General features: G+C 46.8%; 1 protein-coding gene across 16 annotated transcripts in view; it reads right to left on the bottom strand.

The window, feature by feature from the left end:
• The window catches only part of camta1a (calmodulin binding transcription activator 1a), a 296,208-nt gene that overhangs the window by 121,511 nt on the left and 152,963 nt on the right, over positions 1-21,734 (bottom strand). For all 16 annotated transcript variants that reach the window (XM_072713404.1, XM_072713390.1, XM_072713391.1 and 13 more), the window contains one exon: positions 10,877-11,012. In XM_072713404.1, coding sequence (XP_072569505.1) covers positions 10,877-11,012 — 136 coding nt within the window. The remainder of the gene's footprint in view (positions 1-10,876; positions 11,013-21,734) is intronic.

Here is a 21,734-nt window from a genome sequence, read left to right as displayed (position 1 = left end):
CATTACAAGTCAGAGCAGGGATAAAGGTCCATCGGGGTATCACAAGGGCCGCTGGCTCGCTCACAAGCAGATTATGGTGATACGGACAGCTGTCTGGTCAGCACCATCACGGCTGGAAGCAAGAGCAGCACCACGGACAGCAGCCTGCTTCACTTAGGCCTACACACCAGAAACATATTAAGCATCTGTTCAGGTGTTTGCTTTGATGAACCCACAGCCTTAAGATGCGGTGGGATTAACGGAATGGAGTGAGGAATGGAGAGCTGTCCAGCTGCAGGGCAACCGTTCCTTCTGCATTCTGACATTAGCCAGTTACACGGCATATAATTTAGAGGCTCTTGGCTTGGAAGCCGCTGTTGTCCCCATGAGAAACATCCAGCCAGGAGACACAGGGTGCCTACAGTTTTTCCTCTCCTTAGGTCATTATTGCTTTATTGAAGCAATTTTCAGAATTTTCATCTTGCTTGGAGCCCATTTGCTTTTCTTTCTCTAGCACAACTTACAAACCCACTAATTTTCACAGCTGCTTATTTGTACTGGAAATAATAAAGCTGAGTGTGTTGCTGATCTGCATTTCAGCACTTAAAATAAAAGGCCATTAGACCGTGGGACCTACGAGTGACTCTCAAATGCCCGAAACTCTGACACTATTTAACACGTGACTCTTTTGTGGCTCCTAAAAACAAAGTTCTACATGGAAAAAAGTATTTTGAAAGTCCTACATTGTGTCTGATAAACATGTAACAAATAATAATTACCTAATGATTAATGAAGACCAATTAAACAGCCACTTAAATGCAAAATAGTATATTTGCACTTAATAAACTATAAATGCATCCTAATTGAATCAAAGGTAATTTAGATTTAATTAAGGGCATTTATTGTATAGACCAGCCAATATTTCTTCTACACGCCAGCCATTGGACGTCGAAGCCTTCTGAAGGAAAAGCTATTTAAAAATCCATCAAGCAAATCTATCAAAACAGACGAACATATTGAGCACATGTTTGCTGGTGAATAAACCCAGTGAGTTCCCTGCATGTCTGAGATATCCCTATCACTGTATACGGAGACATATAAGCCTTTCCACAAAGAGCACCGGCTCCAATGTGCAGAAATTAATTGAGTGAAAAAATCGGCTGTTTGAGGTTGAAGTGGGTTAAGGGAGGCAGTGTAACAATTGTTTTCTGTCTGCCTGGGGCTGTGTATCGTTCATTCCTGCTTTCTCGCTCTCTCTGCCTCTCGCTCTCTCTTAGCATTTCTACTCTTTCCTTTCTGCTGCCTCTTCCTTACTGCTTTCAGATGTCTTCACATTTGGCCATCACTCATTTTCCTTGTTGTTGTATTGTAAACAACACATAATCACATGATCTCTCTATATAATCACATGATATGTTATAATCACAGGATCGCTCTATAAAATCACATGATATGTTATAATCACATGATCTCTATATATGATAGGTAAATAATTACATTACATATAATGCAAACTTTTATTGATTATAGACTTTGTCACAAATTATGTCACTTGCGACATGTTCATATGGCTACCTCCGGAATATAAAGCTAGACATTCTAATTCTAGCAGATATATATACAGTAATACACCGACATATATTAAAAAAAGCACACACACAAGGACGTAAACAGACACATGATACCAGAGTGAGGTGGGACACTGGCCTGACATTGCAGTGGATCCTGGGATCCAATAAGTGGTTACTGGCAAAAGGTAGGCTATTGATTATATCCCAAAGGCCAGCCTTTATGTGTGTTGTGTTGTGTGTAAATCTTCCTGAGTGTGGACACAGGTATGTTTTGTAGGTATGTGTGTGGGTGCGCCAGAGGAAGGAAGAAAATATTCACATGGCAGGATTTTACCAGTAAGTGCTGAGACCGAACACCTCCCCCCCCACCACCCCATCCCTGGGGGGGATAAAAGAATGACTAATTCTTTATAGGTTTTTTTTATGTGCTTTTAAATCTATCCTCTGTCATGCGGCATTCTTTCATTTCGGAATAACCCCCCAAACCAAAAACAAAAGAAAAATCAGAGGGAAATGGGGTGGAAAATGAAAGGAAACAGAAAAGCGGGAAAAGGAATAAATCACCGGAGCATGCAACTTAAACACAAGCACGATAAAAAAAAGGGGGATATCACAATAGTGAGAAGGAGAAAAGGAAGAGACGGAAGAGGAAGAAAGAGAGAAGCAGCCGCGAGCCGATGCCACCCGGAGTGCGCGCGCGCTCACTTTTTAACCGGTCGTGCCCCAAGCGAAAAGGTTTAGCCTGTTTTCTCTCTTAAACTCCTCTTAAGCAGTCCGTTCATGTTAAATTTCGATTCCCCCCAGCAGCCTCTCCAAATTGTCTGCAAAATAAGTAACTCCACAGCCTGTATACTGCATAAGCAGATATTAACATTGCTGCAGTCTCTTTGAACTCCCTCGTCCTTCTCATTATAAACCCTTTTGAAGGCTGGATGTTTCTGATCATTTCTGGTTTGATTTTACGGTTAATAAACATAATTCGGCATCCAGTACGCTTCCGCACTCTGAGTTTAAATAATGCATACATCCCACATTTTAACCACAGTATAGCACAAATCTATAAATGTTTCATACACACGTCCGAATGAAAGGTCATACATGTATGCAAAAAGTGCCTGCCAAAATTAGGGGTCAGCAACTGACATGGCAACGGATGTCCGTCCATCAAACTCGCTTTCTTAGTGATCGTCTGATCAGAGCGTGGGATGGTATCAAAACCAGATAGTTCCATGAACACCATCCTCTCTCCTGCCGCCCCCCCCCCCCTTTTCCTGGCTCTGAAATGAGATCACAAAAGTTGTGCTGCGCGCGCGATCCACTTGAAAACGACCCGACTCGGGAGAGGGGTCGGCAGAAATACACAGCCCGGCAAAGTATAATGGCATTTCCCGGGGACGGTGTTTATTTCATCCCGAGACGGGGGGACAGGAGGCTGAGGGGGAGGGGCAGCAATCGAGCAGTCAAGGGGAAGACTGACAAATGTCTTTATTGGGTTTATGTCCTTAAAGAGGTCTGTGGAGAGAGAGTGAGGAACTAAATAAATAAACCAGTGACAAATAGGAGGTGGCAGCTGTCGCAGCTGATGGGAGTTTTCCTTGGTGTCGTTGAGCTGGCCGTACCTGAGACTTCACAGGAAAATCTAATCATGATCCATACAATTCTCCTTAAGTTCCAGTCCACCTAGGCTGATACAATATGGTGAAGATCCACTGTTTATGAGCGGAATAATTCCATTGTTGCCATCGCCGAAATTGCAGTTTAACAGAAACCGAAGTTACTGGCGATATGACTAAGAAAATCATTAGTTAATTAAATGATAGCTGACAGTTCTCTGAATCGATTCACTAGATATTATACAGTCTTCAAATATATTGCCTTCCCAAGTCATATAGCCTACATATTATAGACTATGTATATATCCAAGTCAGAGGCGATTCTAGGGACCTGGGAGCCTAGGCAAGAAAAACACCGTGGGGCCATCCAATGCACCCAGCCAGACATGGTAAAATTTATGACTATTATTTTACGTTAGGTCTAAATTAATAATATCAACAAAGAGAATTTAATAAACACAATTACTTTATTTTCACTTTACTGTGAAAAACAGAATACACAAATGAAGCAGATTAGTCGTTTGCGATGTACTATGTAATCAGCCCAGCTCAGGACCCCGAGCGCCAGCCTGCTTTGCCCGTCCTGGCCCTTTGCCTCTGTGTGTGTGTGTGTGTTCCTGACGGCGCCTGCGGAAAAAAGCCTTCTCCACATAGGAGTTCCAGCATACGAGACAAACTGACGTCACACTGTCGTAGGAAACGTTAGCGTTAGGGCAGACCTATAAAGAACAAGCAACAATTTACATATGTTTTATGTTAATCTCGGCGGTAATAGTTTCCTCACGGATGACACGCAACACTGCCTGTTATGTAACAAGCGCTGTTCAGGTTCTTGGGAATGTAGCACTTTATGTGGCACTGTAAATTATTTAAATACACCGCAGCCCACGTCCCCATTGAAGTGTTCCCCCGATGTACTTTGCTAGCCCTGCACGGTGTCACCCAATAATAAGAGAAGTTGATATTAATCGTAATTATTAGTATACGGCGCCGTCAATAACCTTTCTGGAGCGCATTTGCGGTCGGGGAGAGAGTGCGGAAGAGGTTAAAGCAGGAGGCGCTCATTAAGAGCGATGCCCTTTGAGTTATGGCCCCTCGGTCCAGCGGAGCGGCCGCGCCGGCGATCGCATGCTGCGTGGGCACGGAAAGCTTTCACGGGCTTCTGTTTTTAGCTATTCGCCCGCCTTTTAACATGCCCGGCGTTGCTGGGTCTCTCTCTCTCTCTCTCTCTCTCTCTCTCTCTCTCTCCCCTTCTCTTTCTCCCCGTCTCAGTGGGAGGGACGGGTATATTAAATCACTTGATCGGGGATCGCCCATGTTTTGCTCAAGTGGTCTAACGGATAAAAGATCGCTCGGAGCGGGTAAAGAAGGAAGCCTGATCGCGTCCTTCACTCCTGCATTCGTCTCCAAAGTAACGTGCATAAGCGCAGTTTTACACGCCAGCGACAACGGTCAGGTTAAGCCGCAAAACATACTTCCCGCAATCTGTCTTCGAGGGCCGTACAGTACGACCGGAAAAGATCCATGCAGGGCAGTAATCAACAAGTGACAAATGATATTTTAGGGAAGAGGTGCAGGTAATGCATAATTTGTGACTGGCGCCGGGATCAAAATTATCCCCAAATCTCGCTGACGTCGCTGGACTGCATTATTGATAGCCGTACGATGAAAAACACCGAGGTTATAATAAGGTTGCTGAACAATATTTACGCCGTAATATTTTAAAGTAAAAAAACACCACTTCTAAAGAAACTTGTGGGAAAACCACAATGAAAGTAAGCTGAACACGTACTTGGCTCACTGGTGTTTCCATGTTAATGGAACTGATCTCCTCTGATGCCGAACAGGGCGAAAGGAGGAGACCGATGCAGAGGATAGACAGATAGCAGATTGTGGCTGGGAGCTGAACTCACAGATGAACAAGTGTTTGCGATAAAGCGCAAATCCGCAGCCACCTATTATATCCCTCCGTCCAGCAACCTGTGGGTTACTTGCACAAAAACGGTTTTCGTTGTTTTTTTTTATTTTTTATTATTTTTATACGTTCAACACTAGCCAGCAGGTGTCAGTAAATGTTCAGGTAAACTAAGTAATGCAGCAGCTTCTTCACGGTCACACGGGATCGCGTTCAGGAAGGACGCAGTTTATGAAGGCAAACCGGGCGTTTCTAAGCAAGCTGGGCAATAACCTGCTGCTTTTCTGTAATTTCTAAAGTTTTATGAAATTACTGCATGATTTGCGGAGTAGTGGAAGTGGCCAGGTAGTAGTAAATGGGAATCATCAGTCTGTATAAATAGTGGACATTTTATTGTATCAACATACCACTTCCTACGACGGTTATGCGCAAATAATCTCTTGGAATATGATTAGATCAGTTTACGGGCCCCCGGGAGCCCTGGGGAATATGACATTACCATAGGTATTTAATCACTGCGCGAGTTTTTCCTCCTTGCTCTTCTATGAGAATGGCGCTTTACTCCGCTGAATTTCTGTGGAAATATATCTTGTTTAGAGATGTATTAGTGCTCCACAGTGTTGCCAGAATACAGGGACTCACAGTCTACTTGCAGAATAAGTACCAAGTGGCCGTCTGAGAACAGATGATTTGCTGACCCAGATCAGGTGAACCTAATGGATTTTTTTTTTTTAAAGTTTCTGATAACACTGAAAATAAGACCCTACTTACTCATTATATAAATGTCTTAATGAAATCATCCTATTTTACTAAACATGGGTTTCTAACCATAAACATGGGAAATTGTAATGTCAGCAAAAAAAACTTCCACAGTTTACTGCTGTAGAAAGAAGCATTTGAACTGATTTGGAAATAACCATCGATTCTGTAAAGCACCTGGGTTTATAAGGACTTAAATGAAAACATCTATCCGTATGTACACTTCAACACAACCTTGTCATACACTTTCTCATAATCAGCTGTAAAACGAACAGATGCCATGGAATGGTAGAACAGAGTGTTTTTATTAGTGTGTAGTGAGGGAACAAGGCTTTCATTTAAATAGCGAGGAAAAAAGTGGCAACAGATCTTTATCAACAACCAGGATGTCATGTTTATTGCTGTCTTTGTTCTCGCAACGAAATTTATTTATTAAGGTTGTGTAGTTACCAAATGTTTTTTGACGATATGATGGTGCGATATGACCCTGTACTGAATTAGTGTTTAGAAGATGGATGGATGGATGGACGTATGGATGGATACGCATTTAAGCTATGATTACCATGGCAGTAAAACAGTAACACTGTCTGTTCTTTCAAAATGGAAAACATCTAAAATTAATCACTACAGGAAGGTTTACAAATGCTACACTACTAGTTTCCCCTGTTGATGAAAGGAATACGATTGGCGACAATGACTGTAAAGCCAGGACTGCGACTCACCATGATAGCGTCTAACAGAGCACTTTCCAAAAAATATCTCACCTCTTTCGCCTTCTCCCTGACTGGGAAAAAAAGTGGTGGAAATAAAACCCACGGGATGGGAATCTAGAAGATCCTGAGACCCAAGGAGAGAAAGCGAATGAACCGATTTGTGGTTATTATGAAGCTGGTGATTGGGGAGAAGATGCAGCTTCAGTGAGTCGCTAAAACTGGGACGACTGAGAAAGGGCACATAGGTTTGTAAAAAATTTCTGTAATTCTACTATGGTTTCACACGATGGGAGTGAGGAGGGGGGCTGGGCGGGGGGGCGAGTGGAAGCTCCCAGCGACAGCAAGCCTTGTCCTTCTTTACACCTGGCTCCACAATCTGTTGATATCTGTTGCATCCGACAATTCGGAACATCCCTCGTTCTTCATCAGCCCACGTATCAGCAGGTGGCTGGCCAGAGAAGACACGCTTTTTTTCTTTTCCTTTTTTCTCCATGGATGCTACTGGCAGATGCCTTCCTGCGTCTGTTTCAGCTGCGCATGCACAAATCTGCACCGGAACGGCACGTCCGTGTTTAAAATAACACTGGATTGTTCTAATATTAAACTCTGCTAGGGAAAAAAAAAGCAAAAACATAAGTCTGGGATTTAGAGGCGATTCCTCGTCGATGGGGCGGGGCGGGGGGGGAGGTGCGCTCACAGAGGTCACCCTGCACATCGTCTGCTGGCCACGCATCTTCGGTGCCGGCCCCCGTGCCGTGGAGCATGTGCTGCAGGCATTTTGACATTTGTCTTCATTATTATCAGCGAGCAGAAATGATTGCGGCCTGCGCATGCCCCATTACCCTCCTTCATTGCACGGTCGCATGACTGAAATGACGCACTTGATGGATTTGCCACAAAAGAACATGGCAAGATTGCAATCTGTCTAATTATTGATGAGGGGCTGGGGGGGGGGGGGGTGTGGGGCAATCGTGGTGCCACTGGGACGGTCAGAGCCATGAGGAAGTGGGAGGCAAGATTCCCTCATTCCTTTCGGGGACCCTCAAACCAGTAACACACCCCCCACCCTCCAGTTGACAACAACTTTTGTTGTTACCACACCCCCCCTTGCTCTGGCATCCTGCTGACACCAGAGATGCCCCCTCCCCCCCCCCCGGTGAAAATCTTGGGCCCACCTGTCAGATTCGTTCTGCCGCTTATCTGTAGTAATGAAACATGTGGCTTCTGCCTCCTCCGCTTAAAGGAAGCTCTGTGTGTGTTTAGGTGGATTATTAAAGATCGGCGGGGCGCCGAGCCGCATATCCGATAAGGCGGAGGGACTCGTCAGAAACAGGGGCCCTTATTAAGAGCTAATTAAGAAGAATAACGAAAGTGAGGCTGTGCTCCTGAAGGCTTCTGCCGGTCTCCTCCAGCCCTGTGGAGCTTCCAGGACGGCATCCCGCAGCGCTACCACAAAATCGGGCGACCTCTGCTCCATGCCTCGGCGTGAGGCTTCCTTCCCATTCGCTCCCCAGGAGGCCCAACACATGCCAGTGGGCGAAGCGACAACATCCCCGGTCATCTGTGAGGTCCTGCCCCGTCTCCACGCCGGCTCCAGGTTTACCGAGGAGCACCTATGAGTCGATCGGGACGTCGGGCGGTCCTGTGCTGAGACTCACGGCGCTCCCGTAAAGCCGCCGAGACTCATGGCGCTCCCGTAAAGCCGCACAGTGAGCGGCCGCCTCCCCTTTGTTTCTGCATTTGTTTAATGGCACTTTTTCAGTTTAATTGTAAAGTTAACTACACGGCACATTCCAAGGGGAATCCTTAATCGGCCGTCGTAAAGAAGTTATTCCGCGCCTCTATTTAGCCGCTTATTTAAGTATCTGACTGATCAAAGGTGGCATGTAAAAATTATTCATGCTGCTGACAGGAGAAAGGTTTACAGGACATAGTTTCGTAGAGTTATGGGGTGAAGCATCTTTTAGAGACAGACAGGACCCAACAAGTGTGGGATCCTGAACCAGACAAACAGCATTAGTTATGGCTTCAATACTGAGCCCATAACTAACAGCTCCAAACATGTGACTAAGTGCGAAATAAAATGCGATCCGTCCGTTCTTTCAAAATGGAAAACATCTAATATTAATCATTACGGGAATGTGGATGGTTGACCTGAATGCCTGATGCAGCCCCTGGCCGTGGCTCTGTCTGGAAGACGCTGTCCTTCCAGCTCTCCTCTCCTGTTCACCGCCCATCCAGGAGGGGAAGGATGTCTGTCTCGGAGGCAGCTTGCTATTTCACGGCCTGCTAACTGCTAGTGCTGGAATGCACTCCCGTTCTTAGTGGACAATGAGCCGTGCCGTCTGCTAACCCCTAACTCTGCAGCACCGGCCACCGGCGCCCGCTTCCTGGTGGACGGAGACCCACGGGCGCCTGCTGGGCCACCCTAGGCCGCAGCTAACTGCTAATAACGCCACACATGCTGGACCCTGGTGGGGGAATGGATAAGGAGAAGCCGACACCTGCTAACAGCTAACGTGGCTACACTGAGATACCGAGGGAGGGGGCGGCATTTACACGGATGGGTGAGCCAGGGCAGCAGACGCGGGCCGGACGCTGGCCTCTCCAAACCAGCCCTTAAAAAAACTCCCCTGTGCCTCCTGCACGGCCACAGTGCCTCCATCTGTGCCGTCCCAGGGCCTCGGCCACTCAGGAGGCCTTTCTGCTCAACAAACCCGGTCCAAGTAACCATCATTGGGTGACTAATAGGTTCTGACAGCGCACAGGCTTTTGCAGCCCGTTTTAGAGTACATGGGGTGGCTCTGTTCCTGTAAAATCCCCAGTGTACTCATTAAAATCATCCCCCTCCAGGACCGACGGAGGCAAATGTCAAGTCATTTATTTGTGTTTTATGTAAACAAGGCTGACATAGTGCGATAGGGGAAGGTTATTACGCCTCATTGTGGCCCCATGATTGATTGCCCACCCTGCAATCAGAAAAAAAAAATGGGGACACCAGTTTGCCACAGCAGGATTGCGATGCTTCCATGACAGCCAGCGGGGGAGTGGGACAGGAATTCAGAGGGTCAGTGGTGACCAAACCCTGAATGGGTGTGGGTGCTGGGGCGTACAAGGGCGCCGCCCCCCCCCCCCCCCCCAGTCACATGGCATCCGCCGGCAGCGCGGCGCTGATTCGCTCGGCGTTCCGCCCCCCGGCTCTGCGCCGGCTGCAGCAGCCGCCTCGCCACCCTGCGGCAATTAGCACTGTGTAAATTGAAGCAATTTGCATGGTCTAAACAAACCCCAGCACCGTCAAAACATCAGCCTGCCAGACGCAGATCGGAGGGGGGGGTGCTGAACCAGAGCCAGGAGGCGGGCTTGCCATGAGGGGGCGGGGGGCCCCCCCTTGGTGTAACCCAAACTCCAACGACCGTGAATATCTTTGCTTCCACTACATGGGTTGTATTGATGTTATTCCGGAAAAGAACATCCTGCACCTGATATCATACCTCTGGACCATTGGACTGTAATGGCAAGGCTGCAGAGTGGGACCAGGTCCATTCGGCCATGACGGTAATGTGCATGGCTCTGAAAACACACCGAGCAGGTTGTAGACGCGCAGATGTCACATGTAGTGAAAATGAGCTGTTGATTGTCACATATATAGCAAGTGAAAGAGAGGAGAGACAGAAAAGATTGCCAGAGGAAACAGTCCATGAACATATCAATGTACTTATTTGATACTGAAACTCAAGAGACTCATGCAGCAGTATCTGTGCATCACACTATCATATAGATGTAGTTCCCATTCCTCCCATTAGGGGGCTTTGACCCAGAGGGATTACTATGTAGAGGCTGAGAGAGAGAGAGCAGAGGAGTGAGCCCACATGGGTTTGTGGGGTCCAACACTGTCGCCAGAGCAACATTCCCCCTCTCCTCCACACCCACCAATCACCACTATGCCAAAATTGAACAAGTGCCTGTCAAAACTAAGGAGCAGAGCTCCACCCCTTTGGGCATTAACTAGGGACAGCATGACAGCAGCGCATCCTCCTCGGTCCTGAAGTGGCCGAGGGCCCCGGGTCCTCGCAAAGTACCTGGTGCAGCACGGATGCTTGTCGTGGGGAAAGATTAATGCGAGCTCCTTGGAGCAAAGGTACCTTTTGGTGCTTAATAAGGTACAAATAAATTGTTCCTGCTACACTGCCTTGTCAGGAAAAACTGTTGATGTGCTGTTTATGTTATTCCCTAGCAGGCGCGTGTACGTGTGCTCGCGCACCCGCAGAGAGCGCAGCAGGGGGGCTGGGGGGCTGGGGGGCGGACACGCATGCGCCTGACGCTTACCTCCACACCCTGCACTTTCAGCTTCATGTGATCCTCCCGCGTGGTCTTCCCATCCTTCCTCTTCTTCCAGCAGTACCCGTCTTTCCTGTACTTCACCTTCTTTCTGTTGTACAGTATCATCGACCCATTCTGTGGCCTGGGGAGGGGGGAGGGGCGGGGAGAGACAGGAAGGGTATCGGTCAGAGCCGACAGACGGCGCGACGCATCACAGGACACCCGACCTGCGTCGATATCAGCTGACCCCAAACCCCCTGAGTGTTGAGTTTCTTCTCTTACTATGTGGGCCGTGGACAAACTATAGGATATAAAGTAAAACAAAGGGACTTTAATTTCTTGCCTGCTAATGGATAGGTTAAATAAAAGCTAATGTGAAAGAACCTCCTCCATAGTGTTTTGTCTGCCCCTTTTACTTAGACCTGCTCTGATCCTGCCATGTTTTTCCTTTTGATAAAGACTGTACAGTATCTTTATTATACTTTCATGAGTGGCCCAGTGGTAAATAGAGTTGCTCAGGGAGACAGATTTTTGCAGTCCGGCTCGCAGCAGAGGAGGGATCGGGCACCCATGCCCCCCACCTGTGCAGGCCGACCCCCCAGTCTGGCCCTGGACCTCGCCCAGCTCTCCTGCAGCTCTCAGCACCTCTGCTGCCTGGAGGACGGGCCGCGGACGGACCTCATTAGTGGCTCCGTGTCTGAGGGGCACAGCCCGAGGCATGGTTCTCCTCCCCCTTACCCACAATACCATGCAAAAGGCGGCACACACCTGCCCGGGGCATCTGCTCGTTCCAGCCCTTCAAGCTGTCACTGTTTGTATAGGTGGCACCCATCGAATTTTGCCAGCTTAACACGACCACGTATCTCGCTGGAGTGACTCAGCTGGAATCCTCCAGCAACCCATTTGGACAGAGAGGCAGCAATGCCCCCACGCCTCCCCGCCCCCCCCCCCGTGACACCTGGCCGTGACCGTTTTCCGTAAATGCCACAAGCAACCGTCTAGATCCCGCCCCGCAGGGCCTGGCTCCTGTTTATCTCTCCGTCTCTCATCACTCACTCCCCGGGACTGGTGTCGGGGGGCCTGACAGGTGGGGGCGGAGTCACAGACAGCCCACTGTGGAGCCCCCTCCGCCACCGCCCCATGACAGGGCCTTTTAATTAGATGCCTCACGCTAGCTCTGCATCCGCATCTCCCCCCTTCCCAAACCGTCCACGCTGCCCCCTCCGTCTAAACGACATTTCTCTGCAGCTCCCTCTTTCACTCTGTCATCATCTCTCTCCCACGTTTTTTTCCCGTTACTCCCCTTCATCAACCCTTTTTATGGCCAGCCTCTGCTTCTCTCTCTCTCTCCCTCTCTTTCCCTGCAATGGAAGTCCTTGACCTACCCATTGTACAATGAGACGGAAGTCGGGTTTCCAATGGAGTGACTCAACTTCCCACGATTTCTGTGATATGCGTTATCTTAATAGGAGCAGAGCTGCCCCGGGCATTTCCCCTTCTGTTTAATAATATTATCTCAGACACAACATGACCATCAGATACAGCCTGGGGGGATTGTTCACTCTGGCATGTTATTCAGTCCTTCTTCATGCAGCTGATGCAGGCGATGCTTGAGTCATTATAGCTTACAAAGTAGCTTGCATAAAGGATCCAAACTCTTGTGATTTTTTGAAAATTTTGTTGCCATGTGAACTTGGGGGGAGGCATATTTATTACCAATTAATTATTAAGACATTAAGTAGCTATTAGCAAGCAGAAACACAAGTCGGTCCAGATGATCAAATGGTAAAAGAAGGACCAGAGGATTCTTTATATGAAAGAAAAGGGGATATTTAATGATTGCAAACCGCTTATGGTGCTGGAGCAGAATTAATTCGCGTGCCCAAAATTAACGAACAGGACAAGCACGATGACCTTCGTCTGTGAGCGGAGAAGGTAAACGGCCGTCTCACTCCAGCCAGGGGTCGATCGTCAAAAAGCAGGGAGGTTTCACAATGCTCGGGGGAGAATTCACTGAAGAAAAAGCAGAGACACGGAGACAGCTACATACACATCATGAAGAAGTGGAATGTGCACCGTTACCACCCGGATGCCGGCTAAGATCAGGCCACCACGGATGAAACTGCTGAGGGATGACACTGCGAGACCAGAAGAGCTATGGAAGTTCACCGGCAGAGATGAGAGGAAATGTGCACCAGTCAACACCTTCCAGAATACACAAAACCAGCCCGTTTGGCAGGACAGGCAGCAGGGAGCGACAGCTAAAAATAATCCATCTCAAAGCCCGCGCGGAGTTTGGAACAGAACTCCCGAGTGGAGCCAAAGGTGGGGGCAGAAGTGGCCCTTGTCGTATGACATCAGCTGCACCATTCAGTCCAAACGAAGAGGGTCAGCTTTGACTGGGGATCAGCATGGCACCTCACCCCATAGACACCTTCCGGAAGGTCACACGGCGGCAGAGGAGGCACTGTGTTGTGTCTATCCCCTGAGGGAGCTGGGGAAGGAGGAGTGCATAGAGAAGAGTGCAGAAGAACACAAGAAGGAAAAACTTTCAGTCTGCTGAAATCTGAGGTGAAAATACACCTTTCAGGACAACAATCCAAAGTATAAGTCAACACTGGATTGGCTTTGGAATGAGATACTGTTTGTACTCAAGTGGCCCAGGCAAAGTCCTGCCTCGAATACTACTGAGACTCCGTAGGAAGACTTAAAAACAGCTGTCAATAAGCGATCCCCAAGCAACTGCAGAGAGCTTTAGCAAATCTACTGAGAAGGATGCGTCCAAAGTTAGCACAGAGTGTGAGCCGGCCTGGAAAGTTAGCAGACTTTCCCAGAAAGACTTAGGCTTTAATTGCTGCCAAAAGTGCTTCCACTAAAATACTGAGTTCAGACATCTGAATACTTACGCAATCAACATTTTTCATGGTTCCCCCCCCCCCCCCCACACACACACTTAAATTACAACAGCTAGCAGTTTCCTATGGTGCGGCGTTTAATGAAATGAGGTACCACCCGAGTGGTCTGAGCACTTCTGCACCAAATGTATATGTCCAAAGCATGATAATTTTTGGCCAGGTAGCGCGATCACAGTGGTGTGCCCGGTCATCCACCTACCCAGTACAGGATGCCATTCTATCACAGGGCATCACCCACATACACACAAAGGGCTATTTAGAGACGCCAATTTGTGGGAAGAGTCAGCAGCACCTGAAGGAAACCCGCACAACATGGCGAGAACATGCGACGTACACTCAGAGAGCGGGGGTGGGATTCCAGCCCCCAGCGCTAGAGGCGTGAGGTGACAGTACGACCCACTGAGCCACCGTGCCACCTACACCAGTACATGTTGCACATACATATGAGTGCAGTTTGTCACCACAACATTACAGATGCGTTCCGTTGACTATGGCTCCATTACTATTAAAGATTAATGAATTGTTTTTCTATTGTCTTTTTAGCTATTAAATGAAACGGCTTATTTGGAAACTCTCACACACACTCATTAAACTTGGCTTTACATACACTTATGGCCAAAGCAGGAGGCCAAATGGCTAGAATATGAGACACATCACAAACATATACTTGCATGGAGGTGTCGGAGAACTACTACACGGAAGAACGACATAGAACCAGGCGATCTGATCGTCTCAAGGAGCGTCTGAGTCAGGCGAAGTTTTTCTGTTAAAGGTTAATAATATTTATATTAAAACAATTTTTTCAGGTGGGTCTATATGTCAGACATACAGAAAGGTTGTTCTCAGCATATCTCCTGGGTCTGTTTACTTAGGCAGTCCCATTAATCTTATCAGAATTATACATATTTAAACATGAAGGGAAAATCCCAACTACACTCTTATCGAGACAGCATGAGAACGAGCTACCCGGGAACCGATCAAGTGAAAACAAAATGGGAATGCTGCACTTTTGAACCCTGTACTGATTGTTTCTGCGTGTTTGTTTGTTTGCTTTTTTCGTGCTTAAATCGGTAATTAAGTTTTGATTTGGATAATCAGTGATTGCGCAAACCAAAGCCTGCATGTTTTCCTTCTCATGCACACTCCCGGCACTCTTTCAGTCAGCTTGCTGGGGATTTATCGGCCGTACGTATGTATGACTCTGAGGCACATATAATTGAAAATGAACCCAAAGCAAAACATGCACATGTTAAATGCCCCTGCTCAGGATTTCCGTCTAGATTCATTCATAATTTAACATTTTCATCTCCCAGTCACTCGGAGGCATCAGGAATGGTTCCCAGGACCAGAGCCAACGCGAGAAGGCACGCTATGCGATAAATCAAATAATTTTAGCAATGAAGTGATGTAAAACTGGGGAATGGCCGGGGCCAAAAGTAATGGGGACCCTCAAGAAATGAGCTTTGAAAGATCAGCCACATTTGGAATTTATTATGACCAGAGAAACCCTCTATCTTCGATAAAGGAGACGGGAAGGAAGTTTTCTGCAAGTTATCCAAACTCCCGGGGGGAGCACAGAGATTAACAGGAGCTCGATGATTTCTTTGGGAAAAAAAGAGCCTGAGTAGAGAATGAATTATATGTCATCGGAAAATGACCTATCAAAAGAAAATGTTGCAGGGATGCTACAGCTTTTTGTTAAGGGACAACTATACAAGTGAAACGCCGGAGTGCAGTTATGAGCATTTACAGGGGAAGGAGATGTTTGGTGTTCAGCTTAACATGGGCTCCCGGGGTACAGATGGAGATTGGGTATCAACTTCAATCGGCAGCGTGTGGGCATGGATACACACAGCTGAGCTGCACCATCTAAAAACCATACACGCGCACACATGCAGGCGTGAACACACTCTCTCTAATTTCACATGGTAATAATCACACGGGTCAGTGGCTCCCCATAAAACACCCATTTTCCTGCCCTCGCATCCCTCCGACGATCTGTCATCACATCCGTCACTGGACAGAGCACGTCCATGCCGCTGCGGGCCGGTGAGCAAGACGGGTACACGTTGCTAGATGACGTGTTCCCTGCAAACAAGGCAATCCTCCTTCACCTTATATCTCACTTGTCTCGTTAGGTGGAGAGAAGAGCCGGCAATTGCGATGAACCCTATCATACCGTATCTGGCGGCAGAGTGACACCTTGTGAGCAGGCAGCTGACGGCCGACATGCAGGCCACTCCTTGGCATGCGGCGCTCGCACGCGCGCCTACTTTAAATGCAAATGCGGCATCTCGGGAATTGAAATTCACGCCGGGCACACTTGGACCCGACAGCATTCCCGCTGTACGGTGCGAGGCATCTGAGCTGGCACAACCCGGAGGACGGGAGGCAAACCGAGCCTGCAGCTGGATGCGGGTCGGTCCAGCGGTGACGGCACAGGAGCCAGCGCCACATTTACCCGTCTGAGGAACCCCGGGGATGGGTCTGGATCCAGCTGGCATCTCGGGTCTTTCCAAGGAAGCTATCCAAAGAAAAGCATTCTGGGTAGTAATGACAAGGACTCATATCCCAATGAGGGGCCCTGCTGTCACACTGGTGAGGAAGATATTTAACCTAAACTGTTTCTGCCATGAAATGAGTTTCCAGCTGTATAAATGTATAACTTAGTGAAGTGTGAACTTCAGCAAGTATGATAAACAGAGAAATATTTGGAGCCATCATTGCTGTTTTGGGCCATACTGAGCTGTACCTCGTATGGGCTCCATTTTCACTCTCCTTCACTCTTCTCACTCTACACCTCACTCGTCAGGTTTGAGATAACCTTGGGAGCCTTTCAACAATACTTTATCATTTCAGCGATGGCATCCGTAGCCCAGCATCTGCTGGGTCACCGTGGATACAGAGGGCAGGGGACGTGGGAGGTCTAATGGCGCCTTGTATCTCTTTGAAACTATAGTGATGACCAGTATTCTCTAACCTCATTCTTATTTAGTGCGAAAAAAGCACATGGTAGGTATAATGATACAAAATTTCCTGCCTTTCATGATTTGTATGAGTCTTTTAGAAGTCATGTTATATTTAAGGAAATTTTTATGGTGTCGGTAACTTTCGAAATTCAAAAGCCTACTTAATTCACAAGCCAATTTACCCCTCCTTATGTCCACCAACCTTTCAGAGGATGAATACAGATAAAACCCGGAGAGGATTTACAGCAATGCAAGGATATTTACCAGAGTAGAATACCGTCACCTCCTGATGTTTTGGTATGCCTTGTCAGATCTCACCCCTTTTATATTCTGTTGGGCCTCATTCTTCATTTTCATCTTCTACTCAGCAGTCACTGGATCTCAGCATGACATAAACTAATTTCTAAGTTCTTTAGAAACCTCAAAGGACAAGATATTTTAAACGGAGAGAATTGTGTGTGTGTGTGTGTGTGTGTGTGTGTGTGCGTGCCACTGTGGCATGTATATACATCTTTATGTCAATTTCCTCTGTCAAGTGTTCTGTTCAATCTGCTTGTATTTCGTAACTATTGATTTACTATAGCTGTTTGTGCAAAATATATATTTGCATCACAAAAAGGTGTTACGATTGACTTTACTGGAAGGTTGCAGATTGTGTTACATAAGGACAATGTCATCTCTCTTAACATGGATATTCTGGCCATCTGCAATTCAGTTTTTGCCAATAGTTCTACAACAATTACTAAGTACAACATACTGGAACAAGAACACTTTGTATACGAATTTGTACAAAGGCGTGGGGAAATCACATATTGCATAATTTTTTTTTTTAAGTGACACTGAAGAAGACAAAAGATCTCATTACTCTGTCGACATATTATTTTCATACAACTAAAAGAAAAATAAAATTAATTAATTCAGCGTTCTGACTAGATAACACGTCCCCAATTATGAATCTGACAAACAATTTTCACAGAGGATTGACTTTAAAAAACACTGGGGTACAACATTTGTGAACCCAAGATGGTGACAGGGCCCTTTGCTCAAAGTTAGAGCCATTATGGTGGGAGAGAGTGATGGAGGGGATGCTTATTAACCTTGAGTTGTGCTCACTGCCTGCACGCTTCAGGTTAATAACTGAAGAGTGACACAACAACGTGTAAAAGATGATTCGTGGCAATATGCTGACATTTACCAGCATTTAGCATAAAAGCTTTGCAGCCAGCTGTGACAGAGTCACAGTCTGCCTGGGATTATGTTTACTGCCCTCGATTTTCCTTCACTGGTTTATCTCTGGACTGCCCTCACAAATTAGTTTTTAATAAAGGCCATTTTGTACAATTGCTTTTTTAAGCTTAGCAATTTAAAAAAACTAAACATACTTGTAGAAATTACATAAAATACATTTGAAGGATTGTGGGTTGCATTAAAAAAAATACACATCCTCCCATCTTCCATATCCGCTTGTCCAATGCAGGGTTCGCTGGGACATAAATAACAAGCTCTGAATAATTATATCAATATAAAATGTAGAGCAAGGCTTTCTGGGGGAGATAACACCTACTGTACTGCGAGTTGTCCGGGATGCTGTTACCCAAGGCAATTTACAGAGCTTACAGTTTTATATGTGATAGACTTATACAGCTCATATTCTGACTAAGACTACTAAGGTGGAGGATCTCAAAGGTTCCACAGGACTTTAGGACAGGATGGTAATTTAGATGAAATTCAGTACAAAATACTGAACACTAGCTTGCTAACTAGCGAAAAAAAAAACATTTTTTTTACTGAACATGCCCACTTAGCTAGTAGCAAACAGTTAAGTTCCATCCCTGCTCGAGGACTCTCCTTGTAGTTGAGACCAGCAACTCTTTGATTACCGTGTTTGATTACAAATCCATGATGTATCACCAATGCACTTTTCCATTATCCTACTGAGTACACAATTTGGCCAGAGTCTAGTTCTGTTCCTGGGGGAAGGCCAGAAGAGCCATTCTTACCAGACCTGGCTTGATGGACCTTAAGGGAGAAGCACTTATCGCTTCACTGGGGGGGCCATCTTTCAGCAAAAAAGCAGCAGCCAGAGTGAGCCCTGTCCATACAGGGCTGCCATACAAGGGCAGGGTACAATCACTCTTTGGTCTAGGCGACTGGCCATGTGATCCAAGCCTACGAAATCTTCAGGGGAGTGAACAAGGTCAGCCCTGATGTCTATGTTTATGCCCAGTTCCATGACTGACTATGAATCGCCAACTAGCTGAAGACCCATTTATATCAAAACAAAAATGGGAAGGGTGATGGGACCTGGACTAGGCTACGAAGCCTTCAAGCCCACTCTTGATAAAATGCTACTAACAGTTACATTGGTCCCAAATCAGCAGCAGACTGAATTACCTCACTGACTGATTTTGGAAAAGGTAACTGATATGTGCCACAATGTGACATCCTCTCCGTGTGACTCAAGACGCACTCATGGAGGGTCAGTTTTCAAAAAAACAAAACAAATAGCTGCTCCTAAATAAAGAGACCAAAAAACCTTTCGAGGGTTCACTTTTGAAAAGATGGACTGAAGAAGATCTCCCCCTCGAACTTCAAACCTTCAGCCTGCACTTCCCAGCTCCCAACCCAACCCACGTGACCTTCTGTTGCAGGTCTGACACAGACATGCAGTCCCCGGCACCCCTGCGTCAACTGCGATCATCCCCCGCAGTTACCCATCAGCCCCCAAACAAAGACTCTCCACATTTGTAAAAAGTCTGCAGTCATCTGTTTACTGGCCACATATCAGTGCCTGTTAGACTGTAGATCACTCACTGTTTTTTTAATATAAATTAAGGATGCAATAATTTAAATAAAAGGGTTTGTTTCGCTAATTCTGGATGTTATCATGATTTTATTGAGTCATGCATCAAAAGCCTCTAATGAAGCAGTAAGGTCCAATTCTTAGGCGTCGCTTTTAATTAAAGCTCTGATGTTATCGGCTAAAATGCAAAAGGAGAATGCCTATCCCCAGATAGGGGGGGCACAGTGCTCGGGCGGGACAGTGCAGCATTGACGGTCACCCTGTGCAGCTAATAGCTGCTAATTTAAACGTAAGGTAATGATAGTGAATCACTTATTGTCCCCGTTTTGTGAAAGAGCATGAAATCAGGCATCTATTTCCAACTGTCAGTTCCGGTGCCAGCATGGTGCCCGAAATATCTCGGCCGAAAACATAAATCAGCACACCAGTTATAAACACTAATTTTGTACAAGGAATACAGAGACACTGCCTTTCTTCTTCATTCTTCTTACTTTTTCTCTTCCACAAAGAAAACAGGAAAGTGCCGGCAGAATACACGGCTCAGAGGTCACGTGCCTTTGCGACGTCGCGGGATCCAATAACGGATCGCAGAGACATGCTTTATCCTGAGCTCCGTCTAAATAAGTGCTCACAAAAAGGAGGAGCTTAAAGCTTGGAAAAGGGTTCTGGGACTGTGTCGTTCTGCGAGGATGCTCCGGAGCTGCTTTACCGCTTTCGGCTTGAGCGTGTCCCTCCTGGCATGTCCTCCTACATTCAGCTGGCAGAGGTGGGTAGTTCAGGCCCAGAGAGTTAAAGTCCAGTCCAAGATTTTATTTCAACCAACCAGTCACAGAGTTCTCAGCTGGTTGACTGAAACAAAATCTTGGCCTGGATTTTTACTTTCTGGATCTGGAATACCTAACTCTGCCAGCTGTCACTCTTTCTACTTCCTATTTTTTTCTGTTTGATGAGGGACTGGCCACATGTTGAGAAATAAGCATGAGGGGATTTGTGCCCCCCCCCCCCCTTCAAATTGTATTTTCTCTTTTTTTTCCACCTCGAATCGTTTCATGATAAGGTGCCCGTGAAGTATACAAGAGGCCTGCAGCCATTTTGGAGAAGACTGGGATGGATATTACTGCTCCCCCTGCCCCCCTGCTGGAACAGGGGGGCAGGGGGAGGGAGGCACTCACCAGCCAACAGCTGGACAGCTGCATATCATTAACATGCTCATCCAGCCAGAGGCACAGTGCATCCGTATCATAGCTCAGCAGCTTGCCTCCGCATGCCCAAATATATCAAGTCTTATTATTCTAATGGGCTTCCTGTTGCCCCTCCTCCTTCTTCAAGGGAAATGATGGGAATGATCAGGGATTTTACATGGTCCATGTGCCCTCAGGACAGAGCAAAGACGCCAGTGAAGATGGCAACAAAGAGTGGAGGAATCGCTGGAAGGCACGAGCAAAGAGAACACAGGGCAACACGGCGCCCAAACGGGCATGGAAAAAGAGGAGAGTATAAAAACAGGAGAAGGCCGCTGCTGTCCTGGGGAGAGACGCACTAAAGCTGAAATCCCAGACACTTTAAGACTGTCATTTAACTTTCCCCTCTCTTCCGTTTTATGGCTGCCTTTGCGCGACAGATGATAACGTGGCTGTAAAGCACCTCTTTGTCTCGCCAAAATCGATTTATTGTCTTCGGCGGGGCTGCCGATAAAGCCGACATGCGACGGCCTCACACACACTGTAAATATGGCAGCTTGTCCTCTTCGCTTATACAGCTTTGTTCTTTTAATTGCGCATTCCTCAGGTTCTAAGGCGGTAGAGGAAGCGAGGGCCCAGAAGATCAATGGGATGTTTTTACCTATACCATTAAGCTTCCTTTGCACCATGATGTGTTTCTCTTCACAAATATCAGTCTCTGGCGGGGCTGACTGGCTCTTTTTTTTGTCTCTAACACCTTTCGAAGTAACACACAGATCGTTAGAGAGTGGACAACGTCTCCTTGTAGTGATCTGTTATTTCAACGGGCTGTTTTTAAACTCGGAGCTTTTTTGGCCTTGGTCTTGACTCAAACCTGCCATCGTCGAAGGATGATGACCCCCCCCCCCCCCCCCGCAATAAAAGCGCCATAAAAATACGCAAAGTAAATGGAGGGGACTTTGTATCAAGTCCACCACCAGGAAAGGTGAGTAGATG

The sequence above is a fragment of the Paramormyrops kingsleyae genome, chromosome 6, assembly GCF_048594095.1.
Source record: "Paramormyrops kingsleyae isolate MSU_618 chromosome 6, PKINGS_0.4, whole genome shotgun sequence".
NCBI classification, from domain to species: domain Eukaryota; kingdom Metazoa; phylum Chordata; class Actinopteri; order Osteoglossiformes; family Mormyridae; genus Paramormyrops; species Paramormyrops kingsleyae.
Note: the sequence above shows the minus strand (reverse complement) of the source record. Positions and strands in the feature narration are given on the sequence as shown.